A 21173-nucleotide genomic window follows, 5' to 3' on the forward strand; every position below is an offset into this window, starting at 1 on the left:
TCTTCTGAACAGCTTCGTTGGTGTCGTGTTGCTCTTCAGCCTCTCCCACGGTGACGGTGTAGCGACACACAGGGATTTTCCTGGTGCGTTTTTCCCTGCTCGTTTTTTTCGTCGTCCCTCGTCCTCCGTTTCGACTTCTCTCGCGCCTCGCCTTCTCCTTCTTCTCTGTCCTGTCCTATCCTTTTCTTCTGGATTCTTCTCCATCCTGCTGATCTCCTGTCTATCCCTTCGCTCCTCCTCTGTCCGTCTTCTCTCCGTTTTTCGCGGCGTTTGCCTCCGCACAAACTGTTCTCTTGCGTACTTCCTGTTGATATCGATCTGGAGAGGAAAGCCCCACATCTGCAACGCACCTCTTCGTGTTCAGAGAGCCGCGTGCACCTCTGTTTTTTCGTAGAAAAGGGGGAACCTGACTTGCATGCAGAGACGGAAACGCAGAAAATGAAGGGGAAAGGTGTACCCGAGAAGCGCAGGGAGACAAACAGCCGAGGCAGGCCGAGACCGACGGGTTCGACTCACGCCGAGGCTCACGACCTCCGCGGATAAAAATCATCCTCTGCCTTCGAGTCGAAAGGAGCACAATGGGGCACACGGTGAACCCATCTCTGAGGGCCGTTTCGCACACTCGAGTGCCTTCTCTCCCTTACGCTCTTTCCGCTTCTCTCCCGTTTCCTTCTCCTGTTTCTCCGCCCTCCCTGCGTTCTCTGTCTGTCTCTCCTTCGTCCGCTTCTTCCGCCTGTCTCCGCGTCTATGCTCGACGCTCTCCGCACCCGACCCTTCGTGGCCTCTGTCCCTTTTCTCTTCTTCTCCCGTCGCGCCCTGCTGCCTTTGCTCTCTCTGCATTCCCTGCAAGTTCAGCCTTTCCCCTTTCCAGTTCCGCGCTTCCTTCTCATTCTCTGGCGGCGCCGGAGCGAAGCGGGAAGCGACCGACTCCCCCCCCGAGCGCCTGCGGTGCGTCTCGGCATTTCGCCTCGTCTCCGTCCCCCGCTTCTGCTCCCTTTGAAGATTTCGATTTCACGTTTCGATCGGCTCCGCGACGCCGCTGGCGGCCCCCGCGACGGCTGGCGTCTTCTCCCTCTTCTTCTCCGTCTGCTGTTCCTTCTGCTTCTTCGCGAGGCGAGAGTGGGGCATCGATGCACCAGCTGGGCGCCGCCGTTTCCCCATTCAACGCCTCGCAACAACCGGATCGAGGCGGGACAGACGGACACCCCGCAGAGGCAGAAGAAGAACGCGGCGGGGCAGGAGACCGCGCGCTGCCCTACGGGTACGCGACACTCGACCAGCTCCAGGGCCGCTGGGTGAGGCTGGCGTTGAAGAGTGTCTTGACCCGAACTCGCAAGCGGCGCAAATCGGAGTCTGCCTCGCCTTTTTCGTCCGTCCCGTTTTCCTCCGTCCCTGACGCAGATGCCACTGACGCGTGTCAGGGCGCACAAAATGGAACCGATCGCTCGCCGCCGCGTCTCACGCTCCTTTCAGACGCCTCGCTCTCAAATCTCGCCTTCTTGAAGGCGCCGAGGGGAGACGAAACGCTCGACACGAAGCCTGAGACGGAAAGTGAGGAGGCCCGCGCGGATCTGCAGTTCGAGGAAGAGTCAGAAAGAAGAGAAGGCCGAGACAAGGAACACCGAAGCGCCACCGGAGAGATGCAAGAAGCCGCGGGCGGCGAAAGCGACTGGAAAGGGACAGAAAAAAGCGGCAGAGGGGGCGAAGAGGGGGGAGCGGAGAACGCGAGTGAAGGGTGTGCACGGACCGCATGGCCTGGGGTTTACGTACACCCGAAATGCGTGAGAACCGTGGAGAAACTGGAGCGGCTTTTGCCGCGCATGGCGGCGCACGACGTCTGCCTTTGTCTTCGATATTTAGCTGACGCCGAACTCCTTGAACATCCCGTCAGTCTGGGGTGTATCTACACCTTGCGACAGAAAGCCGAGGAGCTGTCGGCTCGCGAGATCGGCGTCCTCTGCGGCATTTTGAATAAGCCCTTTTTTCGACGGGTCTCCGCATTGCTCGACAGGGAGAGACGTCTTTCGAGACACGCGCGAGAGAACGAGTCGCCGCTCCACGCGGCGCCTCTTCCTTTCTGTTCCGGCCCTTCACACTCGTCTGATTCGAGAGACACCCGAGGCGGCACACTCGCCTACACAACCTCGCAAGGCGACGCTGCGATAAGCGGAGCGAAGAACGGGAGGGGAAAAGGGGAGAGAACGGAAGAGACGAAAGAGACGGAAGAGAAGGAATCGTCAGGGGGAGGGGAGAGGACGTTGGAGAAGACGCTGCATTGGCGGCGCGGGGAAGAAGAGGAAAGTTTGGGGGACATGGTAGGAAAGAGGAGGACGGAGGAAAGCAGAGCCACAGAGACAGAGCGAAGGAGACAGCTGTTCGAACAGCTCGTCGAGGAGAAAGCGCAGACTTTGAAGAAGCTGACTCAGCTGGTCCGCGCAAAGTGCCACGACCTCCACCATGCTGACGTAAGACGCAGAGCGCAAAGAAACACCAGATTCACAGACGATATGCGAGACTTCTGTTCAGTCCGGAGACAGGGAGAGAGAATCCAGGAATGACACACACACTGAACTGCCAACAGGAGAATCTCTGCACAAGAACAGATCTGTACATGTTGTGCTTGTATGCCTGGACATTTTGATGTATATATACATATATATATATATATATCTATGCATGCAAATACTTATATATATATATATATATATATATATATATGTTGCAGAACCAGAGATAGTATAATGTATCGACGTGATTTTTGTTTGCCTGATTCACGTGCTGCGATAGCATTATAGCGTTAACGACCTGGCGTTCGTGTTTGTTTGTGTGTCTCGCTCCCCGCTTTTTCCTTTCCCACGGTTCCTTTCGGCTTTGCAGGACTTCTGCACGGTTCTCTGGACCTTCCACGCTCACGGGCTGCTCACGCCTTCTCTCCTCGCCACGGTGCGCCGTCTCCTTCTCGATCGCCTGCGAGAGCCGCGCGCGGCCCCAGGACGCTCGCCCTTTTCGCGCGGTTCGTGCGGGTCGGTTTCCCCCTTTCTGAAGTCCCTGCTGCCTCGCCATGTGGCGGGCCTCGTCGCCCTTTTCCTCCGGACAGGGACGCTGGACCGGGAACTCTTCAGAGCGTTGTGGGGTGCGTGTCTCGGGGACATTCCGCGCGCCTATTTTCTGCCGCCACCTTTTTCTTCTGTGCCGCGTTGCGACTTGTCTTCGGGGGCGCCGCCGACGCCCGGCGAGGCTTCCGCCTGGCTGCTCAGCGAAGAAATGGAAGAGACAGAGAAAGAGAAGCTGCGCACGAGAAAGGCGCGGGCCGTCGGTTTGTGGCTCGCGGCGCGTCTCCAAGGCAAGGATCTTCTGCGGCTCACCGAGGGTCTCCACGCGGTTACGGGGCCGCCGCTGACGGACACCGGCATAAATGCAGGAGAGGGAAGCAGCGAGGAAACGTTCTGGAGAGAAGAAGAAAGCTGTCTCGCGATGGCGCTGCAGGTCGCTTCGGCTCGGAAACATGCGTAAGACGAGAGAGAGACGAAACGGGTGATCCACGAATGTTCTGTCAGTCGCTGTTTTCTCCGCTTACTCGGGCTCTCTACTGTCTCGCGTGCGTCTCCTTCTCTCGCGTCGGACGGTCTTCTCGGTTCATCTGGGCAGGGACTGCTAGTGGACACGCTCCAGCCTCTTCTTCCAAAGGACGTTCACGAAAAACCTAAAATTCGCATGTCTGGTCTTTCGGCGTGGATCTACAATTCCACCAAGTTGCATTTATCCATCGCAGGTTCGGTGTCTGGCAAGCACGTTGCGAGAATTTGACGTACTGAGGTCTCGCTGACGGCGGCTGTCTCTCAGGTCTCTCTCTGGATCAGCCCTGTCGACGCTTCTCTTCCTCTTCGCCATGCTAGCTAGCCAGCTTCCCGGGGTGTACGTACACCCGGACTTGGCGTTCCGGACCTCGACCCACTTCGCCTGGAAGACCCCGCAGTTCTCTGTTGCGGCTCAAGCACAGTAAGGAAACAAACGGAACGGCACGAGCGAAACGCAGTTTCTCCATCCCTCCACCAGTTCGCACGTTTCCGCGTGCAAAAGGCAGCAAGGCGCAAAACGCTCGACTGTCCCCATTTGTCTGTGTCTCCGCGCCTTTCAACGCCGTCTTGGTTTGGGGACTTCGGCTCTGTATGCTGCGCGCACCTTTTTGGTTTCGCAGGTTTCTTGCTGCTCTTCCAGCGCTTTCTTCTTCTCTTCCTCCGGATCCGCTCCTCGTTTCTGCCCTGGCCTCGTCCCTCACCGCATCGCTCCTCCCTCTCTCGGAGTCCTCCCCGGCTTCGGCCGGTCTTCTCCCTCTCCTCTCTCTCTTATGGGTGGCCGTGGCCTCTGGCCTTGCTCTCTGTCAGCGTTCCTCAGCCTCTCACGCTGTCGCTGCGGCTGCCGAGCGCGTGCGCAAACGTCACTACCTCGACCTCCTGCGGCATCTCCCGCCTTCTCTTCTCACAGGATCAGCCGCCTCAGCTTCTTCGACACTCCCCCTCGCAGCCTCGCCGTCGCGTCTTGCCGCCTCTGCAACGCATGCGGAGGGCGCCGACGCCACAGCGCTGGAGGCGTCAACGGCGAGAGTGAAGCGATCGATCCCAGCAGGCACGGACGGCGCGTCGCGGGGCCAAATGGAGCAACGCGGCTCGATCTACGTGGAGTTTCAGGGAGTGTCCACACCCGCAACTGTCACTCCGGTCTCTCCTGAGGACTCCCTCGCGCCTTTACAAACTCATCCGTCGCACCCTTTTCATGCGTGCGACTCTCCGCTTCAGTTTCTCGATCCGCCGCCGATGCCGTCGTCCTTTCTCCGTCACGCGCAAGCCGAGCAGCATCTTCTCGCCTTGCGAGACACACTCGAGGTGGCTACTGAAGCCCTGACTCGCTCTGGGACCTCGCCCGTTTCCTCCTGGAACGGCCCTTTGGTGCCGGGTGATGATGCCAGAAAGAGCCAAAGCCTGCGCGAGAGGGGGCCCGCAAGTCTATCCAAGGAAACCGAGCCTCTCTCGGTTCTTTCTCAAGTGGTTTTGTGGACGCAGATCGCTGCTGCATCGAGCAGCGCGCAGACCTCTGAGAAGCTTGTGCGCGGCTCCCTGGGGTGTCTCCGCCGGCTTCTGGGCGCGCCGGAGACTGTCGGGGCCCTCGCGGGTAGCTGCCGAGCCGCCGCGACCGCGGTCGTAGGGCTCAAGAGCCCTGAGATACAGGTCGCCTGTGGGGTGCGTTCGCGGCTCCTGTGTCTCTCCGCGCTCTGGCAGAACTTCAGTGCGCTCAGGTACAGAGACTCTGGAGTGGTCTATCCTCTGGTCGAGGCGGTTGACGCAGTTGCCGAGGCTGCGGGAGCCGCCCGACAGTTCACAGAGACGCTGGATGTGTCTCCGTTTGCCATCAAGGGGGCCGTACCTCGCTCCGCAGACGAGCACGTTTTCACCACGTAAGCGAACAGCACGTTCTGAGTTTTTTGGCAAGGTCGTTCTCTTCAAGTTGAGAGCGGCCCCTGAGCTCCCAGCCGACGGCAGTTTCCGGTGGAGATACAGTCGGAGACGGATTGTCCGAAACGGCGTTGCATACATATTGTGTTTGCTGTCTCGCGTTCTGCTGTCGCGTTTGCTTTTTCCGTTGCAGCATCTTCGTCGACATCTTCCTGTCGGCATGCGAACTCCAGGTAAGGTAACTGGAAGTCCCGGCGTTTAAACAACCTGAACAGGCACAGCCCGAGCCAAGTGGACGGCGGAGGAAGAGCGGCGGCTGAGGCCAGGGTCGGTTCGGGGATTGCAGCCATGTCCAGTTTTCGTCCTGTCTGAATTCCATGCCGCCGTCTTCCTGTGTGTCTGCGATTCCGTTATTCGCCCTGGTAGGTCTTCGGTCTGCTAGCCGACTCAACCAGAAACCTGATCTTCCAGAAGGCGCTACACAGTCTGCCTAAGCTCTCGCCCTCGTCGCTGCTTCTGCTGCTCCAAAGCGCTCTCCTCCTCGCTGCGGAGGCCGAGGCTCAGGCGTCCAGTCGGCGATCGCCACAGAACCCTCGTGGCGCCCTACTCCCAGCTGGGCAGGGGCCGCATGCGCTGCTCGCTGCCTTCTCAGGAGCCTCTCCTGTGGCGCTGCCAGCACGCCCAGGAGATGTGGGAACCCTCGCCTTCGCTCCCGCGTCTCCTGTTCCTCTAGGTCGTCTAACCGCTGCCCAGGTATATGGACATCTCCTCCCCTGCGTGGTCTACGAGGCTTCGAGGCGGTTCCAAGACGGGATGTACATACCCTCGGCGCAACACTTGCCTCTGCTTCTCCTCGCTAGGCGCTTTCTGCTCTCGCCCTACTTTTCTTCTCTGCTGTCCCGCCCATCGCCCGGAAGGCCACACGAACATGCCGAGGCAGCAGGCCCAGTGCTGGGCTTCTCAGGCCTCCCTCTCGTCTGGGGTGCGAGAGAGCGGCAGAGCGTCCGCGCCTTTTTCAAACACCTGGAGTGGCGAGAGGCAGCCTCCGCAGTGGATGCATGCGTCCAGAGCAACCGGTACGCGCTGCGGTCCATGTGCGTGGTTCTACACGCTCTTCCCCGCTGCCGTGCGAGCATGCCTGCCTGTCCACGTTCGATAGTCGCCCAACCTCTACACCGGCGTGCAGCCACGAACTGTCCTATCATTTGCTTCGTTTTCCAAGCAGAGCTGGTTTCCACTCAACTCTGCTGTATCCCGCAATGCAACTCGAGACTGAGGCTGTGTTGTAAACTTTTTCTTCCGCCGACGTCGTCCAGTGACGGTTTAGACCAATTTTGCTTTCAGAGCCAAATTGCTGGCCTTTGGACTGCCGTTTGTGGTTCGCAGCACGTGTCGCTTGTCAGCGCACGCCTACGAGCGCTCTCTGAGGCGGGGTGCTCGTGGGTTCAGTGGTGTTGTTGTTTCTCTCGCTCTCGTGAACGATAACCGCAGTCAAAGGCAGGTGGGCGCGATCTAAGACTGGTGGCGTGGCATGCTTCCCGTGGGGCTTTCGTCCTCTCTGTTTTTCTTCAGGCTGCCTTCTGCGCTTCCGCTCCTCTACTCCCCTTTCCCCGCCTTCTCGCCAGCTCTGCCCCGTTCCTACAGCAGCGCGTGTCACGCATCCACGCCGTCAGAGCTGTCCCGGTCTGCGAACAAGGATGAGCAGTCGGAGAAGAGCCTCTCAGAGACAGGCCACGTCGGCGACTGCTTGTGGGTAGCACACCCAGTCTGGTCTTGTCGCTGGGTGTCTGCGTTCGCCAACACATTCGCGATGACTGCCAGCACATCGGTGAAGAACGGTCAAGACGGTGAGGCCCAATCGAGGCAGCGAAGCTGCCAGGCTCCTGCTGCCGCCGAGAGGCTGCAGCGAGACTGCGAGGCTGACGCGGCGGTGGAGGACACTCCCCAGTTACCCAGAGAAGGCTCGGCTCGCGGGAGTGAGCATGTGAGAGCTCGACTTAGGTATGAGTGGACAGAAACGGAGGGAAAACGCGCGAAGCGTGCACCCGCGGTTACAGAGGACGAAGTGGACCTGGCACTCGCGATTAACTCCGCGGTGTCAGGGAAGAGTCGAACAGCCGACCGGCGCTCGGAAGGAGACGGAAAGACAGCAAATCGCTTTGTCGTCCTATTAGCTGTTGACGCAGACGGTCAGCAGGGCGAGGTACTTGGACGTGGGTCGTTTTCGGGCGACCTGACAAAAGACCAAAGCTGTTTAGAAGTTCAGAATACGCCGACAACGGCAGCTGTTCTCGTTCCCGACTCGTCGGCCAGGGGTTCCCATGGACTGGCTGTATACCTCGGACACTGCCTGCTTGAAGGCATGCAGATGGACGGCGTTGCGCGGTGGGACGACGGCCGCGAATGGGGCATTCTGTTTGACAAGGAAGAATTTTGGTGAGCCGCCTGGCAAAACGGCAGGGCTCTGATGGAGATTTTACAGAACCCGCCGAGCACCCTCACGTCGTCATACACACGTCTGGTGGAGCGTTCACGACGCGAACGTGGCCAGCAACTGAGCCCCCGCGTTCAGTCAGGGCAGACAAACTCTGCTGTAGAAAGGGTCGACTGTATCGGATTGGAACGATATCGAACACCGGGGGATTCCCACCTGCGCTTCACAGTACGGTGGACTTTGCAGATCGCTGTCACATTAAACCGTCAAGTGTGCTAGTCTAGAGACCTCAGTCGCTCACGGTACCGAGCCTCCGCTCTCCTGTCTGAGCACGCTGTAGGGTAAAAATTATCAAGCAGAGGTTCATAGCATGCAGAGGCAAAGCGCTCTTCTATAGTTGCAAACTCGCATGTACCCAGTTGGTGATGGGCAGTTTCCTCGTCGTCCGATATCACGGAGAGGAAGCGCTGCTGAAGTTCTCGGTATCACATAATAGAGCAGCGTGGCACGGCTAGGCAATGCAAATGCGGTCGGCCAGACATTTTACAGTCCTGCCCTGTTGACGTTACGGTTCCTTCCTGTGGGTCTCTGATTGAGTGATGTCGGGGGGCAATGACACGGTTTCAACCTGTTTTCTTTGGTTTTCAGGTACCGTGGAAGTCAGTTTAGTCAGTCCCGTGCTCGCGAAACGTGGTCTCCGGATGCGCGATCTGCCGTCCTCCAGCTGTATATACACCTGGTTAGTCGGCTAGGTCGGGGTGGCCTGGTGATTGTCAAGCGGCAGGAGCCGACAGACGTGACCAATTTGGAGGCTATCCACGACTCGGCCAGAATCAGCCAAAACCTACTCCCGAAACACGTGCCACAAGTGGGTTTGTCGTTGGCGTAAGAGCGTGTCTGTTTTCGACTACCAGTCGAACAGCAGTGGGAACGCACTTCCTCCAGCTGGGGTTTTTTTCGAGAATCATTGATGTTTTGGACCATCGGCGAGTGAACGCAGTAACCCGCCATTCCTCTTCAGACTTTTGTGGGCTGCGTTTCACTGGTGGCTGCTCTGGTTTGTCAACGTGCGTCATTCCCGTTTCGACCAGAGGGCGCGAACTGTCTTGTGTTCTTGTCTAAAGGGAAAAATGCAATTGTTTTGTTTTAGATCACTGAGAAAAGGCAAGCGGTGCCTAGAAACAATTTCACCTCCGTGGTCACATGGCTTAGAGAAGGAAGAATGAAAAAGCAAACGCGCAAACCAGATATATATATATATATATATATATATATACCCGTACGTACACACATGCTGGTAGACTCACGCCGTAACACGCTGAGTACGGGCAAAAACGGCAAACTCTGTTTTGCCTTTGGCGACAAGTGGCGGCTCTGCAAGTCTCCCCTCGCAACAGGAAATCACGCAACCGAGTTAGGAATCTGCGAACTCGGCCCCGACATCGCTACGGGACACCGCTGGTCCGTCTTCTGACCAGCCTGCGCTGTCGAGCTCTGCGTCTGAAAGTCGAGTACCTCAGGGTTGCCGTTCCAGTCGACTCCTAGCTAGCGGGCGTGTCAGTGAACGATAACGGAATGTGCTTAGGTGTGCGCAGTACGGCGACAAGAGCAGCGCAGAACGGAAAACTTCACCACAGTGGAGCTCGCAGAGAGCGGCACCCGCCGCCTAGAAAGAGAACGGCCCTCTCTTCCGGGGCAGAAACCAAAAAGCACGCTTTGCCGGAGAGCCCCCAGAAACACCGAAACCTCACCCCCCCCCCCCCCCCCCCGTAGGAGAACCTGCAATTGATATCGCGCCAAGTTCGGTATTGAAAAGAGTCGCTATCAGTGGCATGCACCGCGTGAATGATACTGGCGCGCCCCGTGTAAGCTTACTAACGCGACTAGGCCCAACGGCACTGCAAAAAGGGCTCCTCTCTTCAACCCACCCTGGTTTGTTCAGAATGATCAACCCCTCTCGGTCCCTGTGACTCTTCCTGTGGCCCTCCGCGTTGCGTCTCTACGGCATGCGAGGCCAAACCGTCGCCACCTTCCTCGTCCTTCGAGTCCTTTGCACGCTCTCCGCCAAAGGCTGCCCAGGTGTACATACAGCCCGATGCAACGGCCAGGCCAGCGGCGGCCCAAAGACCCAGCACTGCGTGCGTGAGAAGTGTGGGTCGGCTGTTCGCAGAAAACGTGCACTGGAGATTCCTTCGCACGCTTTCTAAACTCTCGAAACCGAGCGCAGCTACCTGTCGGACTGTCCGCGCACTCCACGCGTGAACTGCGTCGATTGTGTTTCTACTGAGCCGGCACACGACATCTACAGTCGGCCGCCGCGGCACCGTCTGCGCCTCCAGTGCCGGGTCAGCGGGGGTACAAAGTGCGCCAAAAGCTCGTTTGCAGCCGCCTAGCAAAACGTCGCGTGCCCTCGCCAGAGAGGCGGCGCCTTTGTCGCCCAGTCTGAGGCGCGTCGTCCACCGCGCGAACCCGCCGGATGGGAACGCAGGGGCCTGTCCAGCTCGACAGAGCAGATTTTCGAGCCGCTGTGGAAAACTCTCAGACGTTTGTGGGCGAGGCGCTGAGGGCGCAGCCCAGGTCCGCGTGCCAGTTCGGGGTGACTGTCCAGAGCGCCGAACGAGCCTGACAAGGGAAAGGCAGCGGCCTAACAGTGTGTGCCTGCTCTCCCCTTCCTTCGTTTCTACGTTCTCTACATCGGGAGAGGCCACATGTCTACTTTTTCTAGCGTAGGCCCTGAAACGCTTCATCGAGCGTTCTGTTTCATCTGTGTCTCCCGCGCGGCCAGGCGCTTGGAATCCCCTCGCACCTGCCGCGGCGCGCGTCTCTTCCCCTGCTCCTTCAAAGAGCGGCCGGCTGCCAGTGTACAGCGGGAGAAGGAGAAGCAGCAGGGAGACCGCACCCATCTGGACTGCCGTCTTGACTTTCCCCAGCCACTGGACGGCTCCCTCCTCCCCACGGTCCATCTTCTCGAGGTGCAGCCGCAGGCCCTGAACGGCCAACTCCCGCATGAAGATCGCCACGGCCGGAGGGCCGAGAAGACTGGCGAACGGCGGCACTGCGAGGGTACAGACACCGCCCAGGGCAGCCGTCACGAGGAGTTTGTCGGCGAGCGCGTCGAGAAGCGCCCCCAGAGAGGAACAGGCTTCCCAGCGCCGCGCCAGGTAGCCGTCGAGTAGATCGGTGAGGGAGGCAGCGATGAAGAGGAGCGAGGAGAAGAGTGGCGACGGAAGGACGGTCCCGGGAGATGTCTTGGAAGAGACAAAGGTGGCAAACGGAACTCTTCCGACTGCGCGCAACGCGACCTCGTTTGCAGAAGAAAGAACAGAGGAAAGGACGGCGGAGGTCGCCACGAAGGGCGCCAGCGCGGAAGAGAAGGCACCCCAACTCGAGTAAGCCTGGATGTCCTCGGCAGTGTGAGGAGAAGACCGATCTTCTGCGCCTGTCCACGAGGCACACGGAGAAGAGCGAGAAGCGGAAAAACGCTGGGTGCGACGAAGCGAAGACGGAACAATGTGGCGAGGGAAGAACAGCGAGAAAAATAAGGCAACGGAAGCGCCTACGCGCAGCGAGGAAAGGGCCGTAGGAATTCGGGCCTTCAGCCACGATCGGACGCATGCACCCTCGCCAAGGCGCAGGTGATCTCGCCACACCTGGAGCCAGGAAGTGGGAAGGGAAAGGCGAGGAGAATTCCTAGATGACGCAAAAGAAGCAGCGGCCGAATCCTGATCTGAGGAGCACGAAAAAGCCGACGCTGAGGGGGAGAGACCGTGTCTCTGTTCGCATGCCTTCTCCTCGTGCTGTGTTTCCGTCCGAGCGGAAACCGGCGAAGCAGAAGATCCAGAGTCCCCTGATGCGCTCATCGCCTCGCCAGCGATAGCGAGGAGAGGCGGGCGCGTCTCGGATCTCTCCTCAAAACAGCGACCTCGACCGTCTCTTTTGCCCGCGTTCTCCTCCCTCCTTCCTGCCTCTCCTCGATTCTCTTTTTCAGCGAGCGTCCCGTCTTTTCGTCCCTGCTCTTCCTCTTTGCGCAGCTCTTCTTCCGCCGTCTGGCGAATGGGCAACGTCTCGATCCTCAGGCTCAACTGGAGAGGCCGCGCCGTCCTTTCTTCACTCCTGGTTATTCTTTGCGCGCCTCGCGTCCAGTCGCCTCTCGCAGCGCCGAGACTCCACACGCTCGCGTCCGACAGTCGCCCCCTGCGAGTGCCGTCCCGTCCATCTGTGCTGCCATGCACCCTGCTCCTCAGTGTTTCGTTTTCACCAAGTCTGGCGATAGAGCTGCCGAGTCTCCGTGGAGAGGGCGTGTCTCTGCGGGTTCGAGGAAAAGCCGAAAACGGAGAGAGGAAGGCCGGTCCAGCGTCGCCGCAGGGTGCCCGCTCCCCTGCACGAGTTTCGCGTTTCTCCTCGGTGTTCGCTTCTTTGCTCTCTGCGCGTTCGGCGCGTTTTTGTTCCTCCTCTCGCCTTCTCTCAGGCGGCAGAGGGAGTGCAGGCCAGGGCGCGGGGACTAGGCGGCTGGGCACAGCGCGCCTCGCGGGTCTGCCAAGGAAACTGGAGCCTGCATGCGAGGCTGCTGCGGCGCGTGCAGAAGCGCCAAGAGGTCTTAGAGCAGCAGGCGCCTCGGCAACCACCAGAGGGCGCGCCTGGACAAGGACCAGGAGCGAAGGCGCACGCAGAGGGAACCCAGAAGAAGACGCTGGGGAGTGTGAGACAGAAGAAGGAGAACGCAGAGGAGCTGGCGAGGCAGAAGCGAGAAGGAGAAGAGCCGCGACGAATAACGCGGCCATTGTGGCGAGGTCGCGTCGGGCTTGAGGCCCAAAATGCATGCGCCTTCGGATTGTCGCTTGACTTCCCACCTCCGAACCACCCGTCCGGGGGGGGGGGGGGGGGGAGGAGTCGCGAGGCGACGAAGCGTGAGAGGAGCGCGAGAGAGATGTCAGAAAGCGGACCTCTGTCTCGGCTCAGGTGCGAAACAGAAACGAAATCGGGGAGTGGCAACGCTCGAATACGAGGAGGAGAAGGAAGCGCGAAAGATAGATGAGCGGACGAACTGTATCGGTCGCCTCACACACTCGCCTCTCTTTGCATGTGTTCCCGTGACTCGTCCAAAGGGGGAGAAACAAAGAACACAGACGCGCATGTCCCTGCTCGACACACACGCATGCACACTCCACCTCACACGCTCAAGACTTGCTCAGAAGCCGACAAGCTCGGCAAGGAAAGGTCGGCTGTTTGCTGTTCGGAAGTTTCCACTCCTACTCATCGACCGAACGAAGATGCGTGCCTTAAACAGCCGCGAGTTCCTTCCTCGCAGGGGAGCGCAGCTCTGCTCACGTGGCCTCGCTGTGTGTGGCTGCCAAAGAAGTCTCGAGGGAGGCGCGGGCCTTCGAAAAGACAAGACTTGTCGCTCGCCCTGTCGACGGCAAGAAGAGACTGCACTTGCACAGGTCGCGGCGAAGATTCTCCGGGATGGGCGACGCGACAGAAAGAGAGAGACGCAGCACCAGAGAAGAACGGCCGAATGAGAGAAGAAGAGGTCAAAAGGAGAGACGGAGAGAGAAGACAGTGAAGTTTTGGCGAAGGTCGCATGTCTCGTTGAGAGCGAGAGTCACCGCGTCAGGGAAGGTGGACGGTTCCTCGGTCGACATCGATGTGCCTTTTCGTGGGCTACTGAGCATCTGTGACTCCGAACCTGTGTGTAGGCGCAGTTTGCCGTCTCCATCTTCTCGACTTTTCCGTTCCTCCCAGGAAAAAGGGATATAGGCAAATGACCCTTATTGGGCGGAACGGGAAGACACAGTCGCGCATATGCGGTCACTCCTTCCTCAGCCTCTCTGCCGCTGCCGTGTGTGTTTCTCTCCTCTCTTTCTGCGTTTCCAGGCAACTCGGAGAAAATTCGTTTTTTCCGCAGAGAGGTCAGGCGCCCGGAGACCCGCGAGAGACGCGAGTCAACTGCCGCGTCGCCGTTTGTGTCTCTCGGCCCGCACACCGAAAAAAGCGGGGAGCGCGAGAGAGGCGCATGCGCACGGTCGCGGCATGTGCCGCGTGAGAAGTGGCGAGTGTGAAGCGAGCGGAGTGTGCGTCGACTGCCACGGAAGTGCCCGGGAGAACAAGGAAAGCCGGAGAGAACGCGGAAAGGACGTGGAGAACGGAGAGTAGGAGCCGCTCGTTTCTCCCCCAGGCTCTGCAGTCTGGTCGACCGACGCAAGTCACCTAGGCCGGAAAACGCGGAAGAGGTGCCGCACCTCTTCCGCGTTGTCGCGGCAGAGAAGAATTTCTTGAGCTGTCTCGAGCGGCAGATTTGTGCTGCATGCGCTTTTTCTCACCGCGCCAGAGAGCCAAAAAACGACGGAGCAGCCACACGCTCCGTGCGAAAAGGCGGGCACGTCTCTTGTCCTTTGTGTGCGCGGCCTGGTCGCGACGTAGGCGACTCTTGCCCCTCCAAAAACGCCAGGCGCACACTGTTCCGGGCCTCCCCATCCGTTCGACTCTCGAGGTCTTGGCCCGCCACGTTCTTCTGAAGGGAACGCATGGTGTCCTTTTGCCTCTTTGTCGGTTCGTGTCTTCCCAGCGGAACGTGAATGCGGGAGGTGCTGCGCCTGACGGCCAGGGGTGTCGTCCACCACCGCGAGCGCTGCAGAGGAAAAGTGAGGCTGAACGAAAAAGATTGGGCATCTAAGTTGTATCGATATCGGAAGTTCTTTTCATGCGCTCCTTCTGGCGCCGTGCCCCATCAGGCTGCTCACGGCGAGCGGGGAGAGGTGTATGTACACCTGGCTCTCGGCTCAAGCGTCCTTCACTGGGGGTTGGCAAATCAAGGCCGGCTCTCGCCCTGCCGTCCCTTTTCTTCTCCTCTTCTGCGCTAGAAACCTCGACGAGAAATCCGTAATTCGACGTCGACTGCCGCGTCTTCTCTTTCCACTTTGCACGCGATTCCCTGTAGGTTTAGACGCTGTGCATCGTGGTCCACGAGGGGATCGAGACTTGAAGAACCTCGTTGCTTTCGCGGCCTCGCCTCGCTTGCCCTTTTGAGTTTCAGGTCGCAGGGATCCGCCTCGCTGGTGCCGTTTCAGTGGGATTTTCAACGTTTCGCGCGCTTATCTCCAGTCACCTCTTTCCTCTCTTTCCTCTTGCTCTTTCTTCTCTTCTCCGATATGACCCTCTCCCCGCGGCTGGCCGCCTCTCCCTTTCAGGGACAGGGGAACGCAAACAGAGAGCGAGGATGAGTCAAACTCAAAGTGAAGACCTGTGCGTAGCCGTCAGTGTGTGCACAAGCATGTGTACATAGAATGCAGATTCAACTCTATGTGCATGTATACATATATAAAAATATATGTATGAATATTTAGGTGTGTGTGTCAGGATTGGTTCCTATCCATATATATATATATATATATATATATCTGTATATGTATATATTTGCATATGCTTACACATGTGTCTCTTTGGGCGCGCGTTCTTTGGAGACAGCAGATACAGAAGGAGGGAAGATTTCGTTTTTCTTCGGAACGATGGAGGCAGTCGAGCTGCCGCCTCTCGAAGCGGCAACACTCGCCAGCAGGTCGCCTGTCGCTTCTCCGGAAAATGAAGTGTCTGGCCAGTTCTCGGAGCTCCGCGAAAAAAACGGCGAAGCCGTGGAGAGCCGGAAGCGCGCGAGAACGCATGCAGACCTGGCAGACGCAGATGCATCCCGCCACGTGTGGGCGCGAAAGGGCGAGGAGACTCCCGCGAGCGAGGGTGTCTTGTCTCCCTCAGCCCAAGGCGACGCAGACGACGCAGACGACACACGGCAGGCCAGCAAGCGGCTGAAAATGGGCGAGGCAAATGCAACGGCCGGCGAAGACCTCCAACCCGCCAGTAGCGAAGACTCCACGCATGCGCCTCCGGGCAGGGAGGAGCCTGAAAACACGGGAGCGCCCCTCGCGGCAGAGACGCAAAACCATCGACAGGAGACAGACGAGAGACAGGAGTCAGACGGGAGACACGAGACAGACGGGAGACACGAGACAGACGAGATACGAGAGTCAGAAGGAAGAGAAGAGCTGCCGGTCGCCGGACAAGTCCGAGAGCTGAGGCCCGACGGGTGCATTCGCGGAATCGAGGTTCCCGATGAAGGTGATTTGTTTTCTCCGAGAAGTTTTCCGCCCTTCTTTTCTGCGTGTCCGCCGGCCGTTGCTCTCGCGCCCTTCCGGCTGTCTCCGGCGGCTGCGACGTCTGGTGTCTCTTCGTCGGTCGTCTCTGCCTGTTCGCGTGTCCTTCAGGAGCCTCCGCGGGGCCTCGCGAGCGAAACGACGCTGGACGCTCTCGAGGGAAATTCACACGTCGCCGCGTGTCTGGCGCGCGGCCAGGAGTCGCCAAACATTCTGGAGATTCTTCGCGAGATACTCGTCGTCTTTGCAAAGGATCCTTCGACGCAGCTGTCGAAAACCTTCCACACAGCCGCGCTCCTCGGCGCCTCCTCGGCGGCTTTCCACGGGGCCGCAGAGGGCCCGACCGGGCGCGGCGACGCAAACCCTGAAGAGGGCGCCCCGCGAGTGGCTGCGGCCGACGGCGCCAGGTCTCGGCGGTTGCATGCCGCAGCTGCGCATGCATCCGCAAAGGCGGGCGATGCAGAGCCACGCACAGAGAAGGGACAGGAGCCGGAGACAGTCCAGGGTGCGGCGGCTGGGAACGGCCTGCCTGTCTCTCTTTCCTCGCTTGGCCACCCACAACACCCGCGCGTGCGAATGATCGGCGACGGGGGCGCAGAGTGTGTCTCCCCTGAGGCCCAGAAGGCCGCACCAGAGGCTGAAGCGCAGGACGGAGACGGCGAGGAGAGAAGAGCCGAGGTGCGAGCGCCGGGGCCCCGGTGTGCGTCGCCAGCCCTGACAGACAGCGAGAGGGGGAAGGAAAGGACGCGAGATCCGAAGCGGGAAAGGGAGGAAGTGAGCGAGAATGGAGCTCCAGCATTGGGAACTCTGCCGGAGGCGGGGGATGTGGACGAGGAGCGCATGCTGTACCTCCAGCTGAAAGAAGTGGTTCTGGGAGTCGCCGCAGCTCTGGAGATTCAGCAGTTGGATCCTCCGAAACGAACGGAGGGGAAACGGAAGGGCGTCTCGTCGATCGCTCCCGAATCCAGCAGCGGCGCCGCGGAGTCAGAAGCCTGTCTCCGCTCGACAGGGCGCGAGAGAGCCCGAGGCCCCGAAGGCCCCGGGGCCGGGAGGGGCGAAACGAGACGGAGAGAGACACGAGGAGACGGTCCTGCAGAGGCAGCTGGAGACTCCGCGAGCAGCGCAGGCGACAGCGGGAACGCAACGCGTCCCGGTGGACACGCAGAAAGCGCGAAAGAGCACGGGGAAACAGAGGAGACAGACCAGACAAGAGAGACAAGAGAGGTCGGCGAGATAGGGAACAAGGCAGAAGGAGAGACGGGCGAAGAGAGAGACGGGAGTGACGGTCGAAAGGGTGACCCTGTGGAGGGTGAGCGGAAACTGTCCAATCAACCGTGCGTGAGGCGAACTGTTTCTCCTCTGCAACTCGGCGAGCGGGTAAATCGAGATAACTTTTCTTGCAAAGAGCGAGGGAGTGGCGCGGCGCAAGCGAGTGGAGAGCCGGGGCAGGGGGGAACGTCTGGGCCAGAAGGCAGCGAGAGAGAAACGCAGTCAACAGGGACGAACGAGGTGGAATGCCCTCTGTGTTGCTCCAACGACACGGACGTTTGGAGACGCAGCGGCATTCTGCGCTACGACGTCCTCTACGAGAGATGGAAAGCCTTCCTCATGAAAATCGCTCCGACAGGTATGCATGCATACCTATGTTACTGCGTGTGTAGATATATATATATATCTATATATATATATATATATAGATATATATAGATATATAGATATATATATATATATATATATCCAAATATAGACATCTGCAAAAGTGTATGTTTAGGTGTGTTGCTGTTTGTGCGGCGCGCGCGCGCGCCGTCGGCGCGAGGTCTCCCCCTGAACGCAGCAGACTGAGCCTCCCATTTCCCTCCCGCGTCCAAGCTTCACACTTACGGACAGCAACGACATATATATATATATATATATATATATATATTTGTATACATAGATATATACAAACGTACATATATATATATATATATGTAAGGATGCACGCATATAGATGTAGGCGTGCATGAATGTATACTCACATGTAGAGACAGCGTTATCCGTGTCTGCATGGATGGAGAAGTTTACGGCCCAGTTGTGGAGTCTCTCTCTGTTCAGGGCTTGGGCTCGCCTCGTACTTTGGTCGGTCTTTCATTTTTCACGTCCTTCACGCGGCGTTGCCTTCTTTGCTGGAGGAGCTTTCAAACACCGTCGTCGGGGCGCCGGCGGAGCTGCGTCGCTTCGTCCTCGCCCTCGCAGAGGCTGTTGGGCTCTCCAGAGCGCATGCGGAGGGCCTCCTTCACAAGGCCTACGCTGCGCATGCAAACCGCCTCGAAGTACGGAGAGAGCGCAGAGGCAGACCGAACAGGAAAGACGCGGGGAACCTCACACGGAAAACACATAGAACGTCCACCAGCTGGCTTGTTATATAAATACACCTATGTATGTATGTATGTATGTATGTATGTATGTATGTATGTATGTATGTATGTATGTATGTATGTATATAAACATGTATTTACGTCCTTGTGTTGTTTTTTTATCCAGGTAGATGCATGTGTTGGTAGCTAGGTATATGTTGATGGGATGTTGTTGTGTGTGGAGATTTGGATATCTGAAGTGGTGCCGGCGTGTCCCTTCCTTCTGCGTTTTCTTTTCTTTCTTTTCAGTCGATTTTGCCTTCGGAGACAGGCCTGGGGTTTTTGCACCGGGACGCAGGTGGAGCACGGGAAGAGCAACTGGGAATCATCAGTTTTTGCTGTTTGACGAACGACCGGCAGCCGATGCACATGCGCCATCTCGTGACTGTGAAGAACATTTTTTCTCGGCAACTCCCCAAAATGCCGCGCGAGTACATCGTGCGGCTTGTCTTTGATCGAAACCACTTCACCTTCTGTCTCTGCAAGCAGGGCCGTGTCATCGGGGGCGTCTGCTTCCGGCCCTACTTTCAGGAAGTAAGAGCCGGACAAAGCTCAGAACAGAACTCGCAGGCACCCCAGACGCCCTCTGTGGAGGTTGAAAGGCAAAACAACCTGCACATGTGCATCCAGTTCGCTTCGCCAGATAAATATATATATATATATATTTGTATGTCTATGTGAGTGGGTTGAACTTGGTATGTTGATATGCTCGACAACTACAAAAGTATACTATATGATAGATACAGATATACTTTCCGATATTTTAGGTACAGATATTTATAGAGACGGATAGAGATATTACGCGTGGATGCGTGCATGTCCAGTGTGCTGCAGAGAGGAAGGAAGAGCGGTTGGAGTCGCGAATCGCGTTTTTGTGTTTTCTTCAGAAATTTGCGGAAATTGCTTTCCTCGCAGTAACCTCCACAGAGCAGGTGAAGGGCTACGGGACGCGCCTCATGAACCATCTAAAGGAGCACGTGAAGAAATCGGGCATCGAATACTTCCTAACCTACGCAGGTAACCCAGAAATCCGGCAACGTCTCCATATGCACACCAAACGATATACATATTAATGCGTCTGTTTGCATGTTTGAATACAAGGCCCTGGCGTCGATCGCCCCCATGCCCCTCTCTTTCTGGCCGTTTGTGTGTGTTTCCATATGTTTATATATATTCCTATATATAGATATATATAGAGAGAGAGACCATATATTTACTGTATATGCATGCATATATACGTATGTATATATATATATATATATGTGTGTACACTTGTCTGTCTTGATGTACGGTTGCAGTTGTTGTGTGGTGTTTTGTTTTGAAGACAACTTTGCAGTGGGGTATTTCCGGAAGCAGGGATTCAGCAGCAAAATAACGATGCCGCGAGATCGGTGGCTAGGGTACATCAAGGACTACGACGGCGGCACACTGATGGAGTGTCGAATCAGCAGGCGAATCAACTACCTGAAACTCTCTCAGCTCCTTGCGCTGCAAAAAATCGCTGTGAAGCGACGCATCGAGCAGTGCGCTCCCTCAGTCACTTGCCCATCGCTTTCCTTCTGGAAGGTGAGCGAAAGAGAGAGGTCAGAGAGAGAGCGAAAGAGACACGTTCTCAATCGGGCCGTTCTCGGTGGGTTGTCTCTCTCGTGCTTTCAGGAGAACCCCGGCCAGCTGTTGATGCCGTCGGAGATTCCAGGACTTGCCGAACTGGACACGACGGGGGAGTTGTCGATGCTGCTTGCGTCTGGCCGGCGCTTCTTGGCGCCCCACGTGCCCGGGGCCCTTTCGGGCGCGGGCGCGTTGGGCCCCAAGAAAGGCCCCTACGGCGCGTCGCGGGACGGTTTCTTCGTGGGGAAAGGCGAGCAGGCTCTGGGCGGCGGAGCCTCGCTCAAGGCGCAGATTGCGGCGCTTCTTTCTGCGCTGGAAAAACATTCTTCGGCGTGGCCGTTTCGCAAACCGGTTTCCGTCAGCGAAGCGCCGGACTACTACGAGGTCGTTCGCCGACCCATCGACATCAGCACGATGAAGAAGCGAAACCGAAACGTGAGATTCAGAGCTGCCGGTCCCGCGCAGGAAGCGAAAGGATGAGAACGCGGGAGGCGGAACTGTCTCTCCAGCGTCTCTACGTGTCTCTGTAGTGTCTCTATGTGTCTTTGTAGTGTCTCGGTAGTGTGTCTCTGCAAACGCGATTGGCGTGCGAGGACAGCTCTCGCGAATCGAGTGGTGGTTTGAGTGGTTTTTTCAGGGGGAGTACAGGACGAAGGAGGCGTTTCGAGAAGATCTGCAACTGATGTTCGAGAACTGTCGAGTGTACAATTCCCCAGACACGATCTACTACAAGTACGCCGACGAGCTGCAAGCCTTCATCTGGCCGAAGGTCGAGGCCCTGGGAAAGTTTTGAGAGAACAAAGCCGACAAGGAAAACGCGGGAAACACCCAGCAAGCAACGACAAAGGGCGGACGCGAACCGCGAAAAGGAGAGAAATACCAAAAAACAGGAGAGCGACGAGAGAAGCAAGGAGAGGAGGCGATGCAAAGTGACGGTCATGGAGTTTACGGCACGCCAGATGGCCGTGGATATCGGCTTGCCGAGGGAGGGACGGAGAAACAAGAGACGAAAGGATGCCGCTAGAAGCGAGAGGGGAAAGAAGGAGAAGATGGACAAGCAAAGAGAGAAACTGTGCAATGGCCTGGTCTCCAACAAACACACCGCAGAGTGTGAAAACAGCGGCGTGTTCGCCTTCAGGTG

The 21173-nt window shown here is 57.8% G+C and overlaps 3 protein-coding genes across 3 annotated transcripts; 2 read left to right on the forward strand and 1 right to left on the reverse strand.

The window, feature by feature from the left end:
- Nucleotides 1-1130: 1130 nt before the first annotated feature.
- Nucleotides 1131-7890, forward strand: NCLIV_008820 (conserved hypothetical protein; the record flags this gene model as incomplete). The annotated part of the gene is made up of 7 exons (XM_003880398.1): nucleotides 1131-2465; nucleotides 2878-3509; nucleotides 3844-3999; nucleotides 4199-5452; nucleotides 5644-5683; nucleotides 5877-6526; nucleotides 7023-7890. The coding sequence occupies 7 exons, from the start codon at nucleotides 1131-1133 to the stop codon at nucleotides 7888-7890; spliced, it is 4935 nt and encodes a 1644-aa protein (XP_003880447.1).
- Nucleotides 7891-10273: 2383 nt separating this feature from the next.
- On the reverse strand, nucleotides 10274-12665 carry NCLIV_008830 (putative CDP-alcohol phosphatidyltransferase domain-containing protein; the record flags this gene model as incomplete). The annotated part of the gene is made up of 2 exons (XM_003880399.1): nucleotides 10274-10506; nucleotides 10691-12665. The coding sequence occupies 2 exons, from the start codon at nucleotides 12663-12665 to the stop codon at nucleotides 10274-10276; spliced, it is 2208 nt and encodes a 735-aa protein (XP_003880448.1).
- Nucleotides 12666-15389: 2724 nt separating this feature from the next.
- On the forward strand, nucleotides 15390-20825 carry NCLIV_008840 (hypothetical protein; the record flags this gene model as incomplete). The annotated part of the gene is made up of 7 exons (XM_003880400.1): nucleotides 15390-17655; nucleotides 18123-18340; nucleotides 18674-18958; nucleotides 19312-19441; nucleotides 19761-19990; nucleotides 20081-20467; nucleotides 20670-20825. 7 exons carry the CDS (start codon nucleotides 15390-15392, stop codon nucleotides 20823-20825), a joined length of 3672 nt encoding a protein of 1223 aa, XP_003880449.1.
- Nucleotides 20826-21173: the final 348 nt, after the last annotated feature.

This window comes from Neospora caninum, chromosome III, assembly GCF_000208865.1.
Source record: "Neospora caninum Liverpool complete genome, chromosome III".
NCBI lineage: Eukaryota > Apicomplexa > Conoidasida > Eucoccidiorida > Sarcocystidae > Neospora > Neospora caninum.